Source organism: Macaca fascicularis, chromosome 7 (assembly GCF_037993035.2).
Source record: "Macaca fascicularis isolate 582-1 chromosome 7, T2T-MFA8v1.1".
Lineage (NCBI taxonomy): Eukaryota > Metazoa > Chordata > Mammalia > Primates > Cercopithecidae > Macaca > Macaca fascicularis.
In genome coordinates, this window is record NC_088381.1 from 99,580,004 (window position 1) to 99,601,184 (window position 21,181).

General features: G+C 37.3%; 1 protein-coding gene across 15 annotated transcripts in view; it reads left to right on the forward strand.

Annotated features, from left to right (window-relative positions):
* Nucleotides 1-21,181, forward strand: part of NUBPL (NUBP iron-sulfur cluster assembly factor, mitochondrial) — a 259,201-nt gene that overhangs the window by 187,754 nt on the left and 50,266 nt on the right. For all 15 annotated transcript variants that reach the window (XR_012415699.1, XM_073997212.1, XM_005561036.5 and 12 more), the window contains one exon: nt 1,028-1,121. Coding sequence is in view for 14 of the 15 variants with exons in the window: in XM_073997212.1 (XP_073853313.1) it covers nt 1,028-1,121 (94 nt within the window). In the remaining variant the exon portion in view is untranslated. The remainder of the gene's footprint in view (nt 1-1,027; nt 1,122-21,181) is intronic.

Sequence of the window (21,181 nt, forward strand, 5' to 3'; positions counted from 1 at the left end):
TAAGCTGAGATCTGAAGAATGAAGAAGAATTAGCAAGCGAAGAAGAAGAGGCAGAGTGTTCTAGAGCTTAAGCTTAGATATTATCCTAAAGGCAAGAGAAGAGTTTTAAACAAAATGTAGTACTATCAAATTTCCATTTTCCAGTGTTGTTAGGCATAGACTAGATAGGCAGTGCTGGAGCCAGAGAGGTTGTTTTGGAGGCTTTAATAATAATAGATGGTGGTGGCCTCACTTGGGTTCTTGGCAGTGGAGAAACGGAGAAGTGGGTGTGTTTGAGAGATTTTTAGAAGGCAGAATAACTGATTAGAGATAGTGAAGGAAAAGGAAGAGTTAGTGTGATTCCACATTTCTGCTTTACAATTGAGAAGATCCTTGGGCCATTAATGGAGACTAGGGACTCCATTAAAGGAAAGAAGTATCTGAGGAGTAAAGAACCTGAGGTACCCTTGAGACCTATCTAAATGAAGGTTGAGCATTAAGGACTTCGTTATATAGGCGAATTTTCTGGTTATAAATAAATGCCTTGAAAGAAAGAAATAAAACCTTAATAATATTGGGACTCAAGTTATATTAAAATTTTTATTATTAAATTTTGGTTTTCATTATTGTATTTTTGTGAAGGAAATATAAACTTAAAAAAAATTATATTAGCATGGGAAATGCAAAATTAAAAAAAAAAGGACAAAAAGCTAATACCTTCTTTAGGCAAAATGTGGGCTACACCCAGTAAAAATAAGTGAATGGTCCTAAATAGAAGCCTACTGGGAAATGAGTTCAACATTAGCATGTATGTATGGGGATGAGTCATCTGGAAATTTAAACTTGCCATTCAAAGAAGGCCTCCTAGTGGAAGGGCCTGTCATTTATTCATCCATGTATCCTTCGGACTTAGCAAAGTGCCTTGCACCTAGCAATGGCTCAAGTGATAGCTATGATTTTAGATTTATTATTAACCCATTAATTTTGTTTACATCACTATTCAACATTGAATTTTTATACAATGATATAATCTATGTGATCTTTTTAGGTAGATTGGGGTCAACTGGACTACTTAGTTGTTGACATGCCACCGGGAACTGGAGATGTGCAGCTATCAGTCTCACAGAATATTCCTATAACAGGTAAATCTTCAAAGTTTAAAGTAATTTGTACTTTTTTTGATGTGTTGTTATTGCTATACCAAAACACAAACTCCACATCAGGCAAATATTTTATCTTAAAAATATTCATTCACTTATAAATTTTTCATTAGAGATCAGAAGCATAAATTATTCAAAATATTACCAGAATAAGTATATTTACAAAACCATTACACTTTTGTTACTAGGAAGAGCAAAGTCTCTGGTTCTTGTTGTTCTTGGGAGAAAGAATTTGTCCAAGAGACAATTTTAGCAAAAAGAACAGAGAATTTATTGAAGAAAGTACATGCCAAGAGAGGAGCAGGCTGGAAAAACAGCAGTAGGAGCAGCAAGGGTTAAGTAGTAGCAGAGACAGTACGCTCTGAAAGAGGAGGCAGAGTGAGCTGCTTGAAAGAAAATGAGCCAACAGCCCTAAGAGTTCAACATTGCAGTTTTCATTGTGTTGAACTCTTTCTTTAAGTTCCTGTCTGTCTCAAGTCTCGGCCTTTGTCTTTGGCTAGTTTCCTACTTCTGCTTTAAGTCTCTACCTTGTCCCTGATTAGTTCCTGCCACAGTTTTGTGGGATTCTCTTACTCTGAGTTGATGCACATGTGTGTGCCCTGTGTTCGATATGAAGTCTACTTAATGGCATTGTTGCTCCTTACTGCCACCCCAGGAAGGTCGTATAGCGGTTAAATCTGTACTTGCTGTGCCTGTGTATCTCTTAAGAATTTCCCCTTTGCCCTCTTTCCCTCCTTATCAGCATGTAGCTAGCTACATTCTGACAGGTTAACTATAGAGTGAGCAATTACTGGGCATCTTAAGGGGTATTTCAGGGTGTTCCTTTCTGCATAGGTATTTCCGCTCCTGTCTACTCATACCCAGCATGCAGGTTTTGGGTGGTCTCTGGGATGTGAGATTTTCTAGTCCTCCTTTTCTCAGGCGCTCTCTTTCCTGCTCATGTCTAGCTATCCGTCTGCTCTAACACTTCACAAAGGTGGTAGTATAAATCTGTGTTCTGGGAAAGCAGTAGCATTAAGTATTTTTTAGGCAGAACATGACTGGTTCACTGCTGTGCAGCATTTATACCACTGGTACATGACAGGCACTTGGTAAATATTTATTGAGTGAACACTGAATAAGAATAAATATAAGGAAAATTGGCTTTTTGGTAAATACAACTGTGGGAGAATCTTATAGTCTGCTAATTAATATTAAAGTCAAGAAAAAATAAACATAGCTTATATCAAATACATAATACTTCAATATGGTAGTGCATATCTTTTTTATGATACAGAATTTAAATATTAGTACAGTAGTTACCCGTTATATTGAATCTGTTTCTAAAGATTTTCCTAGATTCCACTAGAGAAATAGTTGCAAATCTCTCATATATGAAAGGATTTCTGGGAAAATAATGGAATTTTAAAGTATCTTTGCTAATTAGTTATATGCTGATTACCAAACAATATCATTGACATTTAATGATTAAAAGGTTTAGAATCTAAGTTTTTGACAAAATATACATGTTATTGGAAATATCAGGTATAACCTTATTAATAGAGATACTTTTGCTGTTTTAACATATTTATAATCTTAATGGAGTCTGAGACTTTTTCTTTGGTAAGGCAGGCTGTAAAGTATGAGATGGGAGTAAAATGATATATGAAAATAATTCATTTTTTCATACTGTGATTTTTCTTTCTTTTTTTGCTATTTTCTTTTTAAGGTATTTATCATTTTAGGATTTTATATTTACAAATTTTGAGAATATTTACCAAATGTTCATTTAAAAAAAATGTGCTTCTGATACCTTGGGATGCCTTTTGCAAGCATACAAAATGCTTACATTATTCATATAGATAATACATTAGTAAAATTGGGCTAAATTATCATTTATGCCTCGAGTAGTGACTTGGCACCTTGGAAAAGTTTAAGTTACCTCACACAGATAAACTGATGTTGCCTAAGCAGTCTTTTTCTCCATTTACTTTTCTTTAAGCTCCTTTGGACAAGATTTATGATTAAATTACCCTATTTTAGTTTGTATTTATACTCCAACACCAGCATTGTATATAGATAGAGGTTGAGATTTTCTTCCCCATTCTTTCTTATATCCTAAAATTTAACCAGTGTATTTCTTTTTTCCTTTCCTCTGATGAAGAGTCTGCCATGTAATAGGCAATTAATACTACATGAGAGTAAGACAGTCTTTTTTTGTTGTGGTGGTGAAATGTGCAGAACAGTTAAGTAGTACTATTAATATATTGACACTGTTGTGCAGCCATCACCACTGCCATCGCCTTCATCTTCTCAAGCTGAAACTTTGGAGCCATTAAACAGTAACTCTGTGGTCGGGTGCTGTGGCTCACGCCTGTAATCCCAGCACTTTGGGAGGCCGAGGTGGGTGGATGACGAGGTCAGGAGATCGAGACCATCCTGGCTAACACAGTGAAACCCCATCTCTACTAAAAATGCAAAAAAATTAGCTGGGTGTGGTGGTGGGCACCTGTAGTCCCAGCTACTCGGGAGTCTGAGACAGGAGAATGGCGTGAACCCGGGAGGTGGAGCTTGCAGTGAGCCAAGATCACACCACTGCACTCCAGCCTGGGCAGGAGAGCAAGATTCTGTCCCCCCCAAAAAAACCCAAAAACCAGTAACTCTCTGTGGATCCTCCGTTCTCCCCAGCCTCTGATAACCACTATTCTTAATGTATTTTTTACATTAAAGGAAGACCAAGCAAGAAAATATACTTTGAAAGACTGCATTAATGCCAGGTGTGGCGGCTCATACCTATAATCCCAGCACTTTAGGAGGCCGAGGCAGGACGATCACTTGAACCCAGGAGTTCAAGACCAGCCTGGGCAATATAACGAGACCCCATCTGTACAAAAGAATTAAAGGAAAAAAAGTCATCTGGGAGTGGTGGCGTGCACTGGTGGTCCCAGCTACTTAGGAGGCTAAGGCAGGAAGATCACTTGAGCCCTGAAGGTCGAGGCTGCAGTGAGCTGTATTCAAGCCGTTGCACTCCAAACTGGGTGATAGAGTAAGACCCTGTTTCAAAAATAAATAAAAATAAAAGAAGATTTAAAACCTAAAATTTATTTTATGATTTATTATTAAACCATTATATCAATAAATTTTGATTCATATGCAACGTAAATACGTAGCACCGTAGAGGAGAAAAGGATGAGTAAATCAGTCTATTCCCTAGACAAGAGTTCCTTACCTTTTTTGACTTTCAGAGTTTTTATGAGAATTTGATGAAAACTATGGATTTTCTCCAGGAAAATATATTTATATATGGTATACAGAAACATTAATTTTGTATATAAATTTAGGACATTTACACTGCTCAGGTTAAAAGCCCTAGCTCTAAGAGGTAGAGCAAGGTGAGGAGCAGGAGAGAGTGGCTGGTAAGAAAAGAACATGTATGACTAATCCAGAGTATGAGAAGTGCTTATGAGATATCTAAACCCAGGCTATGGGTTTCAAAGGAAGAGACTATGAAATTAAGGGGAATACAAAACGCTTCATGGAGATGGACCTTGAAGAATAAATATGATACATTGTAGAACATTCAGGATTTCTCCATACCTTGCTTTCTTTGCTTGTTCTTTAATAATTTAATCAATGAAAAGCACTAATTCTTTATGGGCAATAGATTTCTGTATGAAATGGTATCATGGTGATTGCCTGTTAATAATAAACTGCCATTGGATGACAGTCTTCCATACATTAATTTTCAAATTTAATTCTTACAGGTGTTATATGATTGCTGTTTTCTTAAATCTCAGAAGGGTTTAGTGGCTTTCATAAGAAAACACAATTACAGTAAATCATAGCTAAGTTTCATATTCATTTTGACAGAGTTTAAAGCTTATGCTGTTGACCTCTACATCAGACTGGCCTAATGTAAAACCCAACAATGTTTGACTCATAGATTTTTCTGAGTTTAGCCCTAATCCATTAAAATTAATTTAGGTTGAAATTATTCTAATCTAGGTAATCCCTGATAAAAAATAAATTTATCTGTGAATATGCCTAGATTTGTGGACCCCTAGGGGCTGAATATCCAACTCGTGATCTGGATTGGTGCTTACTATATTCAGTAATTTTTTTGAGTCCTAAGAGACTACTTTGGTCCTCTTTAACTCACACATTCCAGGAGAATTCTGGAGGTAGTCTAGAAGCAGTTTTCTTCTTCTTTTAGGAGTATAGCCCCAAGTGATTCTTGAAGAGACCAGTATTACCTTTGTGCTGATTCATATACCAGTCTTGAACATATGGCCCGTTTTCAGACACCCTGGCTCTCTGTATAGAATTGTAGCAGTGAGTGTTAGTACATTCATATTGTGGTTATTAAGTCAGTATTAAAATGGATAACAATGAAAGACTAGATTTCCTACATTGAAGTTGTATTAATTTGTATTTTATAATTATAAAAAATAGCAGCAAGGAAATGCAGATAAACAAACAAACAAAAAGTAGCAAACAATAAAAATGTTCTACCAAAAAGGATGTTGAAGGGAATTTGGGGAGCATGTGATTGTGTCTACGTGTGTGTTAAAGTGTGTATGTTAAAGCCTTAGTTCCTGAGGTTTGGGTTTATTCAGGCCAGTGTCATTTCACAGATAGCATATCTAAAAAGGTACCAAAAATGATCCAGTTCCCAAGATTTCGAGGGAACGGCAGCAACCAAGGAATTGCTGGCCTGGCTGAATCATGACTTTCATAAATTTACATAACCTGTAACAGCCTGTCAGAATCATGTCTGCTCTTTCAGACTTAACTAAATTATATGTTCTCTAATTATAAACCCAGTTTTTCTTTCCTTATCATTGACTTTAGAACTCTTTTAAGATACTCTGTGTTCTTCTACCTTTTCTTATGTCCCATATCCTATAAACAACATAAGCTCTTTAGATTCCCATTTGAGTATCCCTGTAATTTGACCTCTCTCTCCTTCCCAGTAAACACCTTCATATAATTTGGATCCCTCTAAAAAAAAACCCTTTGTACTCACTACTCCTACCTTCCCTTTACTTTCCAGAGTCTGTCTTTACAACGCAGTTGATTCTCACTTAGAATGCCTTTCCTCCCCGTCAGTGAGTACTCAAATCCTGTGTAATCTTTAAAAGCTATCTAGCTCAAATGTCTACTCCCTGCCATCTTCCCCAAATCCCCACTTAGGAATCACTTCCCCCTCATTTGGAAATCACATAGCATAATATTTGGATCATTCCTATAGCACTTCTGACGTTCTTCATTCAAAACCTGCATACCTATGTTATCTTCTCTAGCAGACTGTTAACTTCCTGGAGGGCTAGGCTGTTTTTCATTCATCTTTGCATTTCTCAGGGTGCCAAACTCAGTGCCTTTCTGCAACTACTCAGGAAATGTTGAATCAATAAATGAGTGTTTTATCTGTGACTGTGTTATCTTTCCAACTAGGCTGGAAGCTGCTTGAATGCAAAAAATTTTTCCTATTTATCATAGTATCTCTTAAAGTACCTTGGCCTATAGCTTATACAATTAATATTAACTGAGTAAATGACAAAGCTACTCTGACTAGCTATTACTGTTTATGTAGAAAGTTTTGTGCCCCCTTGTCTTTCTTACCGTCCTGCTGATTCATCCTATGAGCCCCTCACCCAAGTGTTTTTTCTGTGTATATGTTAAAGGAAGCATTTTTCAAGGAAATATACATTTTATTTTATTTCCCCTCTGAGAGAAAACTACTTTCATTTTAGGTATTTATTTATGTTTTGTTTTTTTTGTTGTTGTTGTTGTTGTTTTGCTGTACCGTATATAATATCCATGTGATCTGTTGATGCCTTTTAGTATTCCCTTTGTTTTAGTGTGTGGGATAGTAGTGTGCATGTAGGCATTTGCTATTTGATTACTTGCAGGCTCTATATTAAATTACTAATGAGAATAACTAGTATTGTTCCTAGTGTTGTTCCACTGTAATACAGTAATTAGAAATTATCTTATTTAGGGGGCGTGGTGGCTCATGCCTGTAATCCCAGCACTTTGGGAGGCCCAGGTGGGTGGATCACGAGGTTGGGAGAACGAGACCATCCTGGCTAACACGGTGAAACCCCGTCTCTATTAAACATACAAAAAATTATCCGGGGCTGGTGGTGGGTGCCTGTAGTCCCAGCTACTCGGGAGGCTGAGGCAGGAGAATGGCGTGAACCCGGGAGGCAGAGCTTGTAGTGAGTGGAGATCCTGCCACTGCAGTCCAGCCTGGGTGACAAAGCAAGACTCCATCTCAAAAAAAAAAAAAAAAAAAAGAAAAAAAATTATCTTATTTACCTGAAGTGATGTTTAGTAAGGTGCTAAATACCTTTCTGATCCTCTGTCCTTACCTGTGGAAAACTTGCTTAACTCCACAGACTTGTAAGGATCAAATAAGATAATGAATGTAAAGGCTCCATCTAAATGTGTACTATTTTCTAGAAACTACAGGAACACTATCAAAAAGTTTTTTTGTGGGCAGGGCGGTTAGTAGTGAAATGTCGTGAATTAGAAAGAGCCTTTCTATCAATTTTGCATTTCTGTAAGCTATGTTGAGAATAAAATCGGATGTTTTATACTTGGAAAGAGACATTCTTTTGGAAGATGCGTAGAGGCAGACCTGTCCACACAGAAAGTATTCTGAAAGAGAATCTTGAATCTTGATATTAGCTAGATACAAGATACAACTGCCCCCACAAAAAAAACAAACAAACAAAAAAAAACACCTTTTTTATAGTGTACATGTAGTTTCTAGAAAATACTACACATTTAGATGGAATCTTTACATTCATTATCTTATTTGTTCCTTACAAGTCTGTGGAGTTAAGTTCTGCACAAGTAAGAATAGAGAATCAGAAAGATTAGTACCTTACTAAACATCACTGCAAGAAATAAGATAAAGAATTTCTAATTAGCAACTCTTTGTATGTGCTCCATCTTGTTACGTAGAATGGATAACAACCTCATTACAGGTACACCTTGGGAGTATCACAGGTTTGGTTCCAGACCACCTCAATAAAGCAAATATCATAATCAAGTAAGTCTCATGAACATTTTGGTTTCTTAGTACATACAAAACTTTTGTTTACATAATACAGTAGTCTATGAAGTGTACACAACATTATGTCTTTAAAAATATACATTCCTCAAATATTTTATTGCTAAAAATGCTAATGGTCATCCAAGCCTTCAGCAGGTCATACTCTTTTTGCTGGCCAAGTGTCTTGCCTTCATGATTGTGGCTACTGACTGATCAGGGTGGCAGTTGCTGATGGTTGGAGTGGCTGCAGCATTTTCTTAAAATAAGACAACAAAGAAGATTGCTGCATCAACTGACTCCCTTTCAGGAAAGATAGCCTGTGATGCTGTTTGATAGCATTTAACCAATAGTAGAATATCTTTCAAAATTGGACTCAGTCTTCTCAAGCCGTGCTTCTGCTTTATCAACTAAGTGTACATAATATTCTAAATACTTTCTTGTCATTTCAACAGTGTTCACAGCATCATCACCAAAAGTAGATTTCATCTCAGTAAACCACTTTATTTGCTAATTCATAAGGAGCAATTCCTTATCTGTTCAAGTTTGATAATGAGATTTCAGCAATTCAGTCACATCTTCAGATCCCACTTCTAATTCTAATAATTCTCTCACTGTTTCCACCACATCTGCAGTTATTTCCTCCACTGAAGTCTTGAACCCCCAAAAGTCATCTGTGAGGGCTAGAATAAACTTCTTCCAAACTCCTGTTCATCTTGATATTTTGACCCCTGCCCATGAATCACAAATGTTATTTTGTACAGTGAGAATACAAACAACATGATATCGATTAGGATTGTCGTCTTATTATATGGGTGTGGTTTGTGGTACCCCACAACAGTTATAATAGTAACATGAAAGATCACTGATCACAGATCACCATAACAGATATAACCTTAATGAAAAAGTCTGAAATATTGCAAGAATTACCAAAATGTGACACACAGCCACAAAATGTGACTATGTATGCTGTTGGAAAAATGGCACGGGTAGACTTGCTTGACACAGGTTTGCTACAAACCTTCAATTTGTAAAAAATGCAGTATCTGTGAAGTGCAGTAAAGTGAAGTGCAATAAAATGAGGTGTGACCATATAAGAAGAAACTTTAAATTAAAAAAAAAAACTTATTTGTGTTAAATATTTTTCCTTCTTTTTTCAACTGAAGTGCTGTGTATGATATCTGAAGACTGTCTCAATTTGACTTCAACTCTTGGAATTAAGTGAAGACTTTATGCTTCATATGAAATATGTGAAGCATGCTTTCTCTTTTTAAGGATTGGAGAGTTTTAGTAATTTATTTATATTAAAGTGCTGTATTAGAGTCCTAGCAGGAAACAGATGACACACCTTAAAATGAAGTTTAATGAAGCGACTAGTTACATAGGAGTGAGCAGCATTAAGAAAACCAACCAGAGATGGTGACGTACCCAGGGACTAGTGACAGTACAACTTGTTATTGCCCTTCCGCTGGAAGGGGCAAGGGAGTGAACTGTGTTAGTGGAACTTGGAGCCTGCTGGAGCCATGGAAAAGGGGTTGCCTGATAGAAGAAGCTATGGCTCTTCCCAGAACTGCTACAAGGCAGGAAGGAGTGTTGGGTGAGGTAGGTAATAAAACTTCAAATTCTTTCTCCTCCCACAGTCTCATCTCCTGTTTGTCCCTCCTCATAGTGGATCCTCATTGAGAGCCAGAAGGCAAGGAAACTTGGGTGATACAGTCCACAGAGGTCAGCTCCTGGGGGACTGATCAGGGCAGAGGGCATTTGGGCAGAGTTTAAGGAATGCAGAGGGAGACTGCCGCAAGTGGAATAATTAACACAACATTGCTTCTTCATGGATATAATTGTGAATTAACAGCTTGACATAGATGAAATACAAAGAAAGCGGACAGAATCTCTGCCCTCTTAAAAGATTGTATGCTAATTTAGACACCCGTAGTACAGTCAAATTAGTGAAAATTAATACTATCACAAGGCAAAATTATACTGTCATAAACCTACAAACAGAATATTTATGTTGTAGATGAGCAGTGATACAAGTATATTTTGTGTAATGGGGAGTAATAGATGGAAGAGTTCATTTTGATAGGATAGTTAGAAAAAAGTTCCCCTTCACATTATTAAGTAAAGATTGATATAGGAATGAAACTTTTGGAAATTGTTCTTATAATAGAACGAACAAAGATTGAGCAACTGAGTGGGAAGCTATCATGATCCCTTCTTTGTTCCTTCTGTTTTCTTCCAGGGAACAGCAGAAGTGGTACAGGACACAGCTAGACAGTCCTAGTGTGAGTCCTATTTTGATTTCTTATTTCCTAGAGAGAGAGAAGCCACTATGTATGACAGTAGTGAGCTAGTTAATATGCTGAATATTGATGGGCTCACGAAAAGTTGCATTAACAGTTTGGTGTTATATTATTGCTGTGGTTTGACTGTGTCCCACAAAAGTTCATGTGTTAGAAACTTATTTGCTAATGTAACATTATTAAGAGGTGTGGACTTTAAGAAGTGATTGGGTCATCAGGGCTCTATCCTCATGAATAAACGAATGCCCTTATCCCAGGAATGAGTTAATTCTCAAGGGAGTTAATTAGTTTTTACAGGAGGGAGGGAGTTCTCTCCAGAGCAGGTTGTAATATAATAAAAACAAGTTTAACTTATTCTTTTTTTTATTTTTATTTTTTATTATTATTATACTTTAAGTTCTAGGGGACATGTGCACAACGTGCAGGTTTGTTACATATGTATACTTGTGCCATGTTGGTGTGCTGCACCCATCAACTCGTCAGCACCCATCAACTCGTCATTTACATCAGGTGTAACTCCCAATGCAATCCCTCCCCCCTGCCCCCTCCCCATGATAGGCCCCGATGTGTGATGTTCCCCTTCCCAAGTCCAAGTGATCTCATTGTTCAGTTCCCACCTATGAGTGAGAACATGCAGTGTTTGGTTTTCTGTTCTTGCGATAGTTTGCTGAGAATGATGGTTTCCAGCTGCATCCATGTCCCTACAAAGGACACAAACTCATCCTTTTTTATGGCTGCATAGTATTCCATGGTGTATATGTGCCACATTTTCTTAATCCAGTCTGTCACTGATGGACATTTGGGTTGATTCCAAGTCTTTGCTATTGTGAATAGTGCCACAGTAAACATACGTGTGCATGTGTCTTTATAGCAGCATGATTTATAATCCTTTGGGTATATAACCAGTAATGGGATGGCTGGGTCATATGGTACTTCTAGTACTAGATCCTTGAGGAATCGCCATACCGTTTTCGATAATGGTTGAACTAGTTTACAATCCCACCAACAGTAAAGGTGTTCCTATTTCTCCACATCCTCTCCAGCACCTGTTATTTCCTGACTTTTTAATGATTGCCATTCTAACTGGTGTGAGATGGTATCTCATTGTGGTTTTGATTTGCATTTCTCTGATGGCCAGTGATGATGAGCATTTTTTCATGTGTCTGTTGGCTGTATGCATGTCTTCCTTTGAGAACTGTCTGGTTCATATCCTTTGCCCACTTTTTGATGGAGTTGTTTGTTTTTTTCTTGTAAATTTGTTTGAGTTTTTTATAGGTTCTGGATATTAGCCCTTTGTCAGATGAGTAGATTGCAAAAATTTTCTCCCATTCTGTAGGTTGCCTGTTCACTCTGATGGTAGTTCTTTTGCTGTGCAGAAGCTCTTTAGTTTAATTAGATCCCATTTGTCAATTTTGGCTTTTGTTGCCATTGCTTTTGGTGTTTTAGACATGAAGTCCTTGCCCATGCCTATGTCCTGAATGGTATTACCTAGGTTTTCTTCTAGGGTTTTTATGGTATTAGGTCTAACATTTAAGTCTCTAATCCATCTTGAATTAATTTTCGTATAAGGAGTAAGGAAAGGATCCAGTTTCAGCTTTCTACTTATGGCTAGCCAATTTTCCCAGCACCATTTATTAAATAGGGAATCCTTTCCCCATTTCTTGTTTCTCTCAGGTTTGTCAAAGATCAGATGGCTGTAGATGTGTGGTGTTATTTCTGAGGGCTCTGTTCTGTTCCATTGGTCTATATCTCTGTTTTGGTACCAGTACCATGCTGTTTTGGTTACTGTAGCCTTGTAGTATAGCTTGAAGTCAGGTAGCGTGATGCCTCCAGCTTTGTTCTTTTGACTTAGGATTGTCTTGGCAATGCGGGCTCTTTTTTAGTTCCATATGAACTTTATAACATTCTTAATATCTCCTTAGCACACGATTTACTTGCCTTTCTTCTTCCTTTTTTTTTTTTTTTTTTTTTTTGAGACAGAGTCTTGCTCTGTTGCCAGGCTGGAGTGCAGTGGCATGATCTTGGTTCACTGCAGTCTCCGCCTCCCGGGTTCAAGCAATTCTCCTGCCTCAGCCTCCCAAGTAGCTGGGACTACAGGCGCATGCTGCCAAGCCTGGCTAATTTTTTTGTATTTTTAGTAGAGACGGGGTTTCACCACGTTGGCTAGGATGGTCTTGATCTCCTGACCTCGTGGTCCACCGGCCTGGGCCTCCCAAAGTGCCTGGGCCTCCCAAAGTGCTGGGATTACAGGCATGAGCCACCGTGCCTGGCCACCCTTCTTCTTTTCTACACAATGTCGTGATGTAGTGGGAAGGCTCTCCCCAGAAGTTGCTGCCATGCTCTTGGACTTCCCAGCCTACAGAACAATGAGTCAAATAAACTTATTTTCCTTATAAATTACCCAGTCTCGGACATTCTGTTATGGCAACAGAAAACGAAATGAGACAATTGATAATGAGGTGATGTCCTTTCTTCCTGTCTAGGACCTTTCCTATCTGGACGCTGCAGATAGAAAGCCAGAGGTCTTTCTGTCTCTCATTCATTTAAATGAGATGAGATAGGAGTTTTAAATTAAGACATTGTGATATTTCAGTCATTGTTTAAAGTGAAAGATATTTATTGTTTGTGAAAGGTGTCAGGCCTATTGTCACAGTGACTAAACTTCCATTCACTCATTAAAAATTCTTGAGAAAAAATTAAACTTACCTACCCTGGTATTTTTCCTTCCATCAGCAGTTTACTTAATCCCTTGTCTGTTTTTGGTAACACTCTTTGACTCCCAGTTTGGACAATGGTTTCTGTAATGAGGAAACCTATTGGGGATTAGAGGATCAGAAACTTATTGCTGCCAAGTTAAATAAATGAATGACCCATACACCATTACTTTAAATAGTTTCCTTGATTGTTTGGCATTTACTCTTTCAAAGCAAAAGGAACATGGTAATTTCACTTAGGGAAACTAAATAAAATCTTTCATTTTTTAAAAAAAATAGCTATTTTTTCACTTCTTATTTTCAAATTTTCAAGAGTAATTCTTTAAAGGCATCTAATGCCAGTCTTTTGGAAAACATTGAAAACTCAAAGAAAAACATTTGGCTGTTTTGGATTTTAGTGCTGTGTTTCCCCTAAAACTTTACAATTTATAATGAGTTCAAAATGTAGCTCTAAAAATAACCTTGCACCTTAAAGGTAGAGGAATTAGGACATTACTTTTCCTAATATTAAGGAATATTAAATTTTCATTTATGTTTTCAATTTTCAGAACAGAACATTAAAGGAGGCAATCGATTTTGGACTCTTTTCAAGCACACTATCTTTCCATGCAAATGTTGGGCAGAGTTATAATTAATAGATAACTTGGCAAGAGTTGCATGATGTGGAAAGAGTTATTGTTTTATTCATCAAGTTAAAAAAATTCTTTCTGAAATAAATTGGTTTTGTTGTTACACAAATTGTAACCAACTACTGGAAACTGCATTCCAGGATTTTATCTTTTAAGGCATTCCTGGAAATTCAGTTTGCAACTTTAGCTCTGGCTAGATTGGGAATCAAATTTATAAAATCAAATATAATGCCATTACTAAATGCTTTCTGTCTTTTTTTTCTTTTCCTCCTTTCTTTCCTTTCTACCTTTGAGATGGAGTCTCTCTATATTGCACAGGCTGGTCTCAAACTCCTTGGTTCAAGGGATTCTCCCACCTTAGCCTCCCAAGTAATTGGGATTACAGGGATGCACCACCACACCTAACTCTCAATCTAAATTTAAGAAGAAGTAAACTCTTTAGGGCTCTTGTATTTGGCTGAACATATATGAAATACAAGGGAAGGGACATAATTTTTGCCCTCTATGAGTTTGTAAGCTAATATAGACAGTAGTAGTACAGTCAAATTAGTGAAAATTCATACTATCACAAGGCAAAATTGTACTGTCATTAAATCTATGAACAGAATATTTATATTGTAGATAAGCAAGTATATTTTGTGTAGTGGGGAGTAGAAGTAATAGGTAGATGTTACAGTTAAAAGTTCAATTAACAGTTCAAAGAAATAGCTTGAGAATTAATAACTTCTGAACTATGACATGAAAAGGAGTAGGAGTTTAAAAGCTTCCCCAGGTGATTCTTACTTAATCAGCTTTCAGCTTCACTTGTCTAGACCAACCCATCTGATGTTTGAATTCCCTGAATTCCTATCAAGAGGTCATCTAGCCTGTATTTGAATAGTAAGTTTCTGAGATAGTTCATTCCTTTTTATAGTACAAAAACAGGCACATAGACCAGTGGAACAGAATAGAGAGCCTAGAAGTAAGGCCACACACCTATGACCATCTGATCTTCAACAAGGCTGACGAAAAACAAGCATTGGGGAAAAGACTCCCTATTTAATAAATGGTGCTGGGATAACTGGCTAGCCATAAGCAGAAGACTGAAGCTGCAACCCTCCCTTACACCATATACAAAAATCAACTCAAGATGAATTAAAGACTTAAATGTAAAACCCAAAACGATCAAAACCCTGGAAGACAACCTAGCAATACCATCATGGACATAGGAATGGCAAAGATTTCATGACAAAGATGCTAACAGCAATCACAACAAAAGCAAAAATTGGCAAAAGGGATCTAATTAAAATTAAGAGCTTCTGCACGGCAAAAATAAACTATCAACAGAGTAAACAGACAACCTACAGAATGGGAGAAAATATTCACAAACTATGCATCTGACAAAGGTCTAATATCCAGCATCTATTTACAAGAAAAAAATAAAACCATTAAAAAGTGGGCAAAGGACATGAACAGACACTTTTCAAAAGAAGGCATACATGCAGCCAACAAGCATATGAATAAAAGCTCAAAATCACTGATCATTAGAGAAATGCAAATCAAAACCACAATGAGATACCATCTCATAGCAGCCAGAATGGCTGCTATTAATACAGAGTTGAAAAATAACAGATGCTGGTGAGATTGCAAGGAAAAGGGAACACTTATACACTGTTGGTGAAAGTGTAAATTAGCTCAACCATTGTGGAAAGCTGTATGGTGATTCCTCAAAGAGCTAAAGACAGAACTGTCATTTAACCTAGCAGTGCCATTACTGGGAGTATACCTGAAGGAATATAAATCATTCTGTCATAAAGACACACGCACATGTACATTCATTGCACTACTGCTTACAATAGCACAATAGCAAAGAATGCAATCAACCTAATTGCCAATCAGTGGTAGACTGAATAAAGAAGATGTGATATATACACACCATGGAATACTGTGCGTCCATAAAGAAGAATGTTCCTTTGCAGGGACGTGGATGGAGCTGGAGGCCATTATCCTTAAGTGCCTAATGCAGGAACAAAAAAATACCCCATGTTCTCACTTATAAGTGGGAAGTAATCATGAGAACACATGGACACAAAGAGGGGAGCAACACACACCGGGGCCTCTCAGAGGGTGAAGGGTGGGAGGAAGGAAAGGAGCTGAAAAAAAATAACTATTGGATAATAGACTTAATATGTGGGTGATGTAATAATCTGTACAACAAACCCCTGTGATACAAGTTTACCTATATAACAAAACTTCACATGTAACCCCGAACCTAAAATAAAAATTTAAAAAAAAAAGAAAAGAATTTTGGGCATTTCCTTCATGATATGCCAGACAGATCTTAGTGTCTTAAAGTTCAGTGAATAGTATAATGACCAATATGTGGTCAGGTTCATACAAAACACCACTTTTGAATTCATTAAACATTTATATGTAGGAAAAAATACAAATCCCACATTTTAAAAAGTTTGTGCACTTGGTCATAGATGTTAGAAATTTGATCAGGATCTGAAATGTCGCTCTGAAGAATGCCTTCACATCTTAAGTATGACAGTATTTGGAAATAGATCCAAGCTTTCCATATAAAGTCTCTGTCTCTATTCCTTTATTTCCTGAAAAATACCTGGTTAAATAAAGTTAGGGTAATGGTAATCAGAGAGCAGCAGTTCTCCTCTCTGGAGTTTATTTTAGGGAAAGAATGTGTATAAAAAGGAACGTGTTCTGTTATTAAACGGTCTTTGGTATTGGTTTGCTGTAGTCATGAGCAAGCTGAGCTATATGCGCATCACAATTTGAAATGCAAAATATTTAATCTTAGAGTTCAACATGAACAAACACTGGAAACCAAAATAGTTTCTTCAGTTATAGAGCCATATGTGTACAAGTAAGCTCCCCAAGGTGTTTGCTAATCATTATAAAGATAGATTCAAGACTGGAAAAATACAAGGGTTTTATCTTTTTTTTTTTTTTTGGTTTTATTTATTTTTTGAAGGATTTTTTTTTTTGTTATACTTTAAGTTCTAGGGTACATGTGCACAACATGCAGGTTTGTTACATATGTATACATATGCCGTGTTGGTTTGCTGCACCCATTAACTCGTCATTTACACTAAATATTTCTCCTACTGCTATCCCTCCCCCATCCCCCCACCCCATGACAGGACCCGGTGTGTGATGTTCCCCACCCCGTGTCCAGGGGTTCTCATTGTTCAGTTCCCACCTATGAGTGAGAATATGAGATGTTTGGTTTTCTATCCTTGCTGTGGTTTGCTCAGAATGATGGTTTCCAGCTTCATCCATGTCGCTACAAAGTACATAAACTCATCCTTTTTTATGGCTGCATAGTATTCCATGGTATATATGTGCCACATTTTCTTAATCCAGTCTATCATTTATGGACATTGGATTGGTTCCAAGTCTTTGCTATTGTGAATAGTGCCGCAATAAACATACGTGTGCATGTGTCTTTATAGTAGCATGCTTTATAATCCTTTGGGTATATACTCAGTAATGGGATCGCTGGGTCAAATTGTATTTCCAGTTCTAGATCCTTGAGGAAGCACCATACTGTCTTCTACAATGGCTGAACTAGTTTACAGTCCCACCAACAGTGTAAAAGCATTCCTTTTTCTCCACATCCTCCCCAGCATCTGTTGTTTCCTGACTTTTTAATGATTGCCATTCTAACTGGTGTGAGATGGTATCTCATTGTGGTTTTGATTTATACATCTCTGATGACCAGTGATGATGAGCATTTTTTCACGTGTCTGTTGGCTGCACAAATGTCTTCTTTTGAAAAGTGTCTGTTCGTATCCTTTGCCCACTTTTTGATGGGGTTGTTTATTTTTTTCTTGTAAATTTGTTTAAGTTCTTTGTAGATTCTGGATATTAGCCCTTTGTCAGATGGGTAGATTGCAAAAATTTTCTCCCATTCTGTAGGTTGCCTGTTTACTCTGATTGTTTCTTGTGCTGTGCAGAAGCTCTTTAGTTTAATTAGATCCCATTTGTCAATTTTGGCTTTTGTTGCCATTGCTTTTGGTGTTTTAGTCATGAAGTCCTTGTCTGTGCCTACGTCCTGAATGATGTTGCCTAGGTTTTCTTCTAGGGTTTTTATGGTTTTAGTTCTAACATTTAAGTCTTCAATCTATCTTGAATTAATTCATGTATCAGGTGTAAGGAAGGGATCCAATTTCAGCTTTCTACATATGGCTAGCCAGTTTTCCCAGCACCGTTTATTGATTAGGGAATCCTTTCCCCATTTCTTGTTTTTCTCAAGTTTGTCAAAGATCAGATGGCTGTAGATGTGTGGTGTTATTTCTGAGGCCTCTGTTCTGTTCCATTGGTCTATATCTCTGTTTTGGTACCAGTACCATGTTGTTTTGGTTACTGTAGCCTTGTAGTAAAGTTTGAAGTCAGGTAGCATGATGCCTCCAGCTTTGTCCTCTTTGCTTAGGATTGTCTTGGCAATTCAGGCTCTTTTTTGGTTCCATGTGAACTTCAAAGTATTTTTTTCCAATTCTTTGAAGAAAGTCATTGGTAGCTTGATGGGGATGGCATTGAATCTATAAATTACCTTGGGCAGTATGACCATTTTCACGGTATAGATTCTTCCTATCCTTGAGCATGGAATGTTCTTCCATTTGTTTGTGTCCTCTTTTATTTCCTCGAGCTGTAGTTTGTGGTTTACCTTGAAGAGGTCCTTCACATCCCTTGTAAGTTGGATTCCTAGATATTTTATTCTCTTTGAAGCAATTGTGAATGGGAGTTCACTCATGATTTGGCTCTCTGTTTGTCTGTTATTGGTTTATAGGAATGCTTATGAGTTTTGCACGTTGATTTTGTATCCTGGGACTTTGCTGAAGTTGCTTATCAGCTTGAGATTTTTGGGCAGAGATGATGGGGTTTTCTAAATGTACAATCATGTCATCTGCAAACAGGGACAATTTGACTTCCTCTTTTCCTAATGAATACCCTTCATTTCTTTCTCCTGCCTGATTGCCCTGGCCAGAACTTCCAACACTATGTTGAATAGGAGTGGTGAGAGAGGGCATCCCTGTCTTGTGCCAGTTTTCAAAGGGAATGCTTCCAGTTTTTGCTCATTCAGTATGATACTAGCTGTGGGTTTGTCATAAATAGCTCTTATTATTTTGAGATACGTTCCATCAATACCTAGTTTATTGAGAGTTTTTAGCATGAAGGGCTGTTGAATTTTGTCAAAGGCCTTTTCTCCATCTATTGAGATAATCATGTGGTTTTTGTCTTTGGTTCTGTTTATGTGATGGATTAGGCTTATTGATTTGCGTATGTTAAACCAGTCTTGCATCCCAGGGATGAAGCCAACTTGATAATGATGCATAAGCTTTTTTAATGTGCTACTGGATTCAGTTTGCCAGTATTTTATTGAGGATTTTCACATTGGTGTTCATCAGGGATATTGGTCTAAAATTCTCTTTTTTTGTTGTGTCTCTGCCAGGTTTTGGTATCAGGATGATGCTGGCCTCATAAAATGAGTTAGGGAGGATTCCTTCTTTTTCTGTTGATTGGAATAGTTTCAGAAGGAATGGTACCAGCTCCTCTTTGTACCTCTGGTAGAATTTGGCTATGAATCTATCTGGTCCTGGACCTTTTTTGGTTGGCAGACTGTTAATTATTGCCTCAGTTTCCGGGCCTGTTATTGGATATTCAGAGATTCCACTTCTTCCTGGTTTAGTCTTGGGAGGGTGTATGTGTCCAGGAAATTATCCATTTCTTCTAGATTTTCTAGTTTATTTGCATAGAGGTGTTTATAGTATCTGATGGTAGTTTGTATTTCTGTAGGATCAGTGGTGATATCCCCTTTATCATTTTTTATTGCATCTATTTGATTCTTCTCTCTTTTCTTCTTTATTAGTCTTGCTAGTGGTCTATCAATTTTGTTAATCTTTTCCAAAAAAACAACTCCTGGATTCATTGATTTTTTTGAAGGGTTTTTTGTGTCTCTTATCTCCTTCAGTTCTGCTCTGATCTTAGTTATTTCTTGCCTTCTGCTAGCTTTTGAATATGTTTGCTTTTGCTTCTCTAGTTCTTTTAGTTGTGATGTTAGGGTGTCAATTTTAAATCTTTCCTGCTTTCTCTTGTGGACATTTAGTGCTATAAATTTCCCTCTACATACTGCTTTAAATGTGTCCCAGAGATTCTGGTACATTGTGTCTTTGTTCTCATTGGTTTCAATGAACATCTTTATTTCTGCCTTTATTTCGTTATGTACCCAGTAGTCATTCAGGAGCAGGTTGTTCAGTTTCCATGTAGTTGTGTGGTTTTGAGTGAGTTTCTTAATCCTGAGTTCTAATTTGATTGCACTGTGGTCTGAGAGACAGTTTGTTGTGATTTCTGTTCTTTTACATTTGCTGAGGAGTACTTTACTTCCAACTATGTGGTCTGTTTTGGAATAAGTGTGATGTGGTGCTGAGACGAATGTATATTTTGTTGATTTGGGGTAGAGAGTTCTGTAGATGTCTATTAGGTCTGCTTGGTGCAGAGCTGAGTTCAAGTCTCCTGGATATCCTTGTTAACCTTTTGTCTTGTTGATCTGTCTAATGTTGACAGTGGGGTGTTAAAGTCTCCCATTATTATTGTGTGGGAGTCTAAGTCTCTTTGTAGGTCTCTGAGGACTTGTTTTATGAATCTGGGTGCTCCTTTCTTGGGTGCATATATATTTAGGATAGTTAGCTCTTCTTGTTGAATTGATCCCTTTACCACTATGTAATGGCCTTCTTTGTCTCTTTTGACCTTTGTTGGTTTAAAGTCTGTTTTATCAGAGACTAGGATTGCAACCCCTGCTTTTTTTTTTTTTTTTTTTTTTTGCTTTCCATTTTCTCGGTGGATCTTCCTCCATCCCTTTATTTTGAGCCTATGTGTGTCTCTGCACGTGAGATGGGTCTCCTGAATACAGCACACTGATGGGTCTTAACTCTTTATCCAATTTGCCAGTCTGTGTCTTTTAATTGGGGCATTTAGCCCATTTACATTTAAAGTTAATATTGTTATGTGTGAATTCGATTCTGTCATTATGATGTTACCTGGTTATTTTGTCCATTAGTTGATGCAGTTTCTTCCTAACATCAATGGTCTTTACCATTTGGCATGCTTTTGCAGTGGTTGGTATTGATTGTTCCTTTTCATGTTTAGTGCTTCCTTCAGGAACTCTTGTAAGGCAGGCCTAGTGGTGACAAAATCTCTCAGCATTTGCTTGTCCTTAACAGTGGATTCATTCTAACAGAATCGGATCTTCTTGCTTCATTTCTTTAATTTGATCTTCAATCACTGATACCCTTTCTTGCACTTGATGAAATCAACTGCTGAAGCTTGTGTATGCATCATGTAATTCTTGTGCCATGGT